Below are 6,011 nucleotides of genomic sequence, written 5' to 3'. Positions count from 1 at the left end.
GATGATGAAGATGATAATGAAGATGATGATGAAGATGAAGATGAAGAAGAGGATGATGAGGATGAAGGTGACGAAGGCCCACCTCATAGAAGTTGGGTGAAGGGATGAAGGTGAAGATGAAGATGATGAAGGCCCCACCTCACAGAAGTTGGGTGAGGATGAGTAGGAAGAAGAGGATGATTAGAACAATGATGATGAAGATGAAGAGGATGATGATGATGATGATAAAGAAGAGGATGATGAAGATGAAGGCTCGCCTCATAGAAGTTGGGTGAGGATGATGGGTAGGAAGAAGAGAATGAGGATGAAGATGAGGATGATGAAGATGATGATTAAGATGATGAAGATGAAGGTGAAGAGGAAGGCCCACCTCGTAGAAGTTGGGTGAGGGGATGAAGATGATGAAGATGATGACAATGATGAAGATGAAGATGATGAAGGCCCACCTCATAGAAGTTGGGTGAGGATGGGGAAGGGGATGAAGATGATGACAATGATGAAGATGATGATGATAATGATGACGAAGACCCACCTCGTAGAAGTTGTGTGAGGGGATGAAGATGATGATGAAGAAGATGATGAAGGTGAGGATGAAGGCCCACCTCGTAGAAGTTGGGTGAGGGTAGGTAAGGGGATGATGAAGATGATGAAAATGAAGATGATGATGAAGAGGATGATGATGAAGGTGAAGATGAAGGCCCACCTCGTAGAAGTTGTGTGAGCATGATGGGTAGGAAGAAGAGGATGAGGATGAAGATGAGGATGATGAGGATGATGATGATAATGATAAAGATGATGAAGATGATGAAGATGAAGAAGGCCCACCTCGTAGAAGTTGGGTGGGTATGAAGGGGATGAAGATGAAGATGATAATGATGAAGATGATGAAGATGAAGATGATGAAGGCCCACCTCGTAGAAGTTGGGTGAGGGGATGAAGATGATGAAGATGATGACAATGATGAAGATGAAGATGAAGATGATGATGACAATGAGAATGATGAAGATGATGAAGGTGAGGATGAAGGCCCACCTCGTAGAAGTTGTGTGAGGGGATGAAGATGAAGATGATGAAGATGATGATGAAAATGATGATGAAAATGAAGATGAAGATGAAGATGATGAAGGCCCACCTCGTAGAAGTTGGATGAAGGGATTAAGGTGATGAAGAGGATGAAGATGAAGATGATGATGAGGATGAAGGCCCACCTCGTAGAAGTTGGGTGAGGATGATGGGTAGGAAGAAGAGGATGAGGATGAAGATGATGATGACAATGATGAAGATGATGAGGATGATGAGGATGATGAAGATGATGATGAAGATGATGAAGATGAAGGTGAAGATGAAGGCCCACCTCGTAGAAGTTTTGTGAGGGGATGAAGATGAAGATGAAGAAGATGATGAAGATGATGAAGAGGAAGGCCCCACCTCGTAGAAGTTGGGTGAGGGGTTGAAGATGATGATGAAGATGAAGAAGAGGATGATGAGGATGAGGATTATGAAGATGAGGATGATGAAGATGAAGAGGAAGGCCCCACTTCATAGAAGTTGGGTGAGGATGAGTAAGAAGAAGAGGGGATGATGAAGATGAAGGCCCACCTCGTCGAAGTTGTGTGAGGGGATGAAGATGATGATGAAGATGATGATGAAGATGAAGATGAGGATGAAGGCCCACCTCGTAGAAGTTGGGTGAGGATGGGGAAGGGGATGAAGATGAAGATGATGATGATGATGAAGATGAAGGCCCACCTCGTAGAAGTTGGGTGAGGGGATGAAGGGAATGATGAAGATGATGATGATGAAGATGATGAAGGTGAGGATGAAGGCCCACCTCGTAGAAGTTGGGTGAGGATGGAGAAGGGGATGAAGATGAAGATGATAATGATGAAGATGATGAAGATGATGAAGGTGATGAAGGCCCACCTCGTAGAAGTTGTCCTCGGTGACGTCGAGCGGCGCGTTGAAGAAGTGCAGCACGTTGCTGGGGTGCTGGATGCGGTTCTTGGCCGCCTGCTCGGGCGTGGAGAAGCGATTGTTGCGCGAGCCGCTGAAATCCTTGTAGGAGCAGGAGCCGTCCTCCAGCCCGTACGACTGCCCCGGCATGATGGCGTGCTGCTTTGAAACGCTAAACATGGAAAAAAATCAGAAATTAACCAAAAATCTGAAATTCCAGCCCAAAAAACCTCCATGGGACTGCTGAAAAACCCAAAAATCTGAAATTTTATCCCAAAAATCCATCCCAGATCCGCGTACGACTACCCTGGCATGATGGCGTGCTGCTTGGAAACGCTAAACATGGAAAAAAATCAGAAATTAACCAAAAATCTCAAATTTTATCCTAAAAAATCCCTGTATGACTGCCCTGGATAAGATGGTGTGTTGTTTGGAGACAGTAAACATGGAAATAAAGGGTTAAAACCCCCAAAATTCTGAAATTTTATCCTAAAAATCCATCCCAGATCCCCGTACGACTGCCCCGGCATGATGGCGTGCTGCTTGGAAACGCTAAACATGGAAAAAAAATCAGAAATAAACCAAAAATCTGAAATTCCAGCCCAAAAAAACTCCATGGGACTGCTGAAAAACCCAAAAATCCCAAATTTTATCCTAAAAATCCCAAATTTTATCCTAAAAATCCATCTCAAATTCCCATATGAGTGCTCTGGCATCATGGTGTGTTGTTTGGAGACACTAAACATGGAAAAAAATATCAGAAATTAACCAAAAATCTGAATTTTTATCCTAAAAATCCCTGTATGACTGTCTGGACATGATGGTGTGTTGTTTGGAGACACTGAACATGGAAATAAAATCAGAAATAAACCAAAAATCTGAAATTTTATCCTAAAAAAATCCCTTTATGACTGTCCTGTGCTTTCAAATATTAAACAGGAAAAAAAATCAGAAATAAACAAAAAATCTGAAATTTTATCCTAAAAATCCCTGTATAACTGCCCAGGCATGATGGCGTGCTGCTTGGAGACACTAAAGATGGAAAAAAATCAGAAATAAACCAAAAATCTGAAATTCCAGCCCAAAAAACCTCCATGGGACTGCTGAAAAACCAAAAAATCCCAAATTTTATCCCAAAAATCCATCCCAAATCCCCATATGAGTGCCCAGACATGATGGTGTGTTGTTTGGAGACACTAAACATGGAAATAAAATCAAAAATAAACTAAAAATCCCAAATTTTATCCTAAAAAATCCCTGTATGACTGCCTGGGCATGATGGCGTGTTGTTTGGAGACACTAAATGTGGAAATAAAGGGTTAAAAACCCCAAAAATCTGAATTTTTATCCCAAAAATCCATCCCAAATCCCCATATGAGTGCCCAGGCATGATGGTGTGTTGTTTGGAGACACTAAATATGGAAATAAAGGGTTAAAATTTCCAAAAAATCTGAATTTTTATCCTAAAAATCCCTGTATGTCTGTCTGGACATGATGGCGTGTTGTTTGGAGACACTGAACAGGGAAATAAAGGGTTAAAAATCCCCAAAAATCTGAAATTTCAGCCCAAAAAAACTCCATGGGACTGCTGAAAAACCCAAAAATCTGAAATTTTATCCTAAAAATCCATTCCAAATCCCCATTTGAGTGCCCAGGTATGATGGCGTGTTGTTTGGAGACACTGAATGGGGAAAAAAATATCAGAGAAATCTAAAATTCTGAAATTTTATCCCAAAAATCCCTGTATGAGTGCCCTGGCATGATGGTGTGCTGTTTGGAGACACTGAACAGGGAAACAAAGGGTTAAAAAACCCAAAAATCCCAAATTTTGTCCTAAAAAAATCCCTTTATGATTGTGCTGTGCTCTGAAATATTGAACAGGAAAAAAAAAAAACAGAAAAAAACCCAAAAATCTGAAATTTGATCCTAAAAATCCCACCCCAAAAACCCCAAATTAAACCCCAAAAACCCCAAATTAAATCCCAAAAAACCCAAATTAAATCCCAAAAACCCCAAATTAAATCCCAAAACCCCCAAATTAAACCCCAAAAACCCCAAATTAAACCCCAAAAATCCCAAATTAAATCCCAAAAACCCCAAAATCCACCCCAAAAATTCCAAATTTTATCCCAAATTTCCCAAAATCCCGATTTTTTGCCCCAAATTCCGCACCAGACGTTGAGTTTCTGGCCGAACATGAAGTTGTTGTTGAGGTGAGCGATCGCTCTGAGGTCCCAAAAACCCCAAATTCCACCCCAAAAATCCCAAAATCCACCCCAAAAACCCCAAATTAACCCCCAAAAATCCCAAATTAAACCCCAAAAATCCCAAATTTTATCCCAAATTTCCCAAAATCCCGATTTTTTGCCCCAAATTCCCCACCAGACGTTGAGTTTGTGGCCGAACATGAAGTTGTTGTTGAGGTGAGTGATGGCTCTGAGGTCCCAAAAACCCCAAAATCCACCCCAAAAATCCCAAATTAAACCCTAAAAAACCCCAAATTAAATCCCAAATTAATTCTCAAAAATCCCAAATTTCCCAAAATCCCCAATTTTTGCCCCAAATTGCCCACCAGACGTTGAGTTTCTGGCCGAACATGAAGTTGTTGTTGAGGTGAGCGATCGCTCTGATGTCCCAAAAACCCCAAAATCCACCCCAAAAACCCGAAATTAAATCCCAAAAACCCCAAAATCCACCCCAAAAATTCCAAATTTTATCCCAAATTTCCCAAAATCCCGATTTTTCTCCCCAATTTCCCCACCAGACGTTGAGTTTCTGGCCGAACATGAAGTTGTTGTTGAGGTGAGCGATCGCTCTGAGGTCCCAAAAACCCCAAAATCCACCCCAAAAACCCCAAATTAAATCCCAAAAACCCCAAATTAAATCCCAAATTTCCCAAAATCCCCAATTTTTGCCCCAAATTCCCCACCAGACGTTGAGTTTCTGGCCGAACATGAAGTTGTTGTTGAGGTGAGCGATCGCTCTGATGTCCCAAAAACCCCAAAATCCACCCCAAAAACCCCCAAAAAACTCCAAATTAAATCCCAAAAAAACCCAAATCCCACCCCAAATTAATTCTCAAAAATCCCAAATTTCCCAAAATCCCGATTTTTTGCCCCAAATTCCGCACCAGACGTTGAGTTTCTGGCCGAACATGAAGTTGTTGTTGAGGTGAGCGATCGCTCTGAGGCCCCAAAAACCCCAAAATCCACCCCAAAAACCTCAAATTAAACCCCAAAAACCCCAAATTAAACCCCAAAAATCCCAAATTTTATCCCAAATTTCCCAAAATCCCGATTTTTTGCCCCAAATTGCCCACCAGACGTTGAGTTTCTGGCCGAACATGAAGTTGTTGTTGAGGTGAGCGATCGCTCTGAGGTCCCAAAAACCCCAAAATCCACCCCAAAAACCCCAAATTAAACCCCAAAAACCCCAATTAAATCCCAAAAACCCCAAATTGAACCCCAAAAACCCCAAGTTAAACCCCAAAAATCCCAAATTTTATCCCAAATTTCCCAAAATCCCGATTTTTTGCCCCAAATTCCGCACCAGACGTTGAGTTTCTGGCCGAACATGAAGTTGTTGTTGAGGTGAGCGATCGCTCTGATGCCCCAAAAACCCCAAAATCCACCCCAAAAATCCCAAATTAAACCCCAAAAATCCCAAATTTTATCCCAAATTTCCCAAAATCCCGATTTTTTGCCCCAAATTCCCCACCAGACGTTGAGTTTCTGGCCGAACATGAAGTTGTTGTTGAGGTGAGCGATCGCTCTGAGGTCCCAAAAACCCCAAAATCCACCCCAAAAACCCCAAATTAAACCCTAAAAATCCCAAATTAAATCCCAAATTAATTCTCAAAAATCCCAAATTTCCCAAAATCCCGATTTTTTGCCCCAAATTCCGCACCAGACGTTGAGTTTCTGGCCGAACATGAAGTTGTTGTTGAGGTGAGCGATCGCTCTGCGGTCCCAAAAACCCCAAAATCCACCCCAAAAATCCCAAATTAAATCCCAAAAACCCCAAATTAAACCCCAAAAATCCCAAATTAAATCCCAAAT

The 6,011-nt window shown here is 41.7% G+C and overlaps 1 protein-coding gene across 1 annotated transcript in view; it reads right to left on the bottom strand.

The window, feature by feature from the left end:
* Positions 1-1,908: 1,908 nt before the first annotated feature.
* Positions 1,909-6,011, bottom strand: part of HNRNPL (heterogeneous nuclear ribonucleoprotein L) — a gene marked incomplete at its 3' end in the record, with an annotated part of 41,246 nt that continues 37,143 nt past the window's right edge. Inside the window, 1 exon segment of the mRNA XM_033083881.2 lies at positions 1,909-2,125. Coding sequence (XP_032939772.1) covers positions 1,909-2,125 — 217 coding nt within the window.

The sequence above is a fragment of the Catharus ustulatus genome, chromosome 34, assembly GCF_009819885.2.
Source record: "Catharus ustulatus isolate bCatUst1 chromosome 34, bCatUst1.pri.v2, whole genome shotgun sequence".
NCBI lineage: Eukaryota > Metazoa > Chordata > Aves > Passeriformes > Turdidae > Catharus > Catharus ustulatus.
The sequence above is the reverse complement of the archived record's forward strand: the minus strand, read 5'-3'. Positions and strand labels throughout refer to the sequence as shown.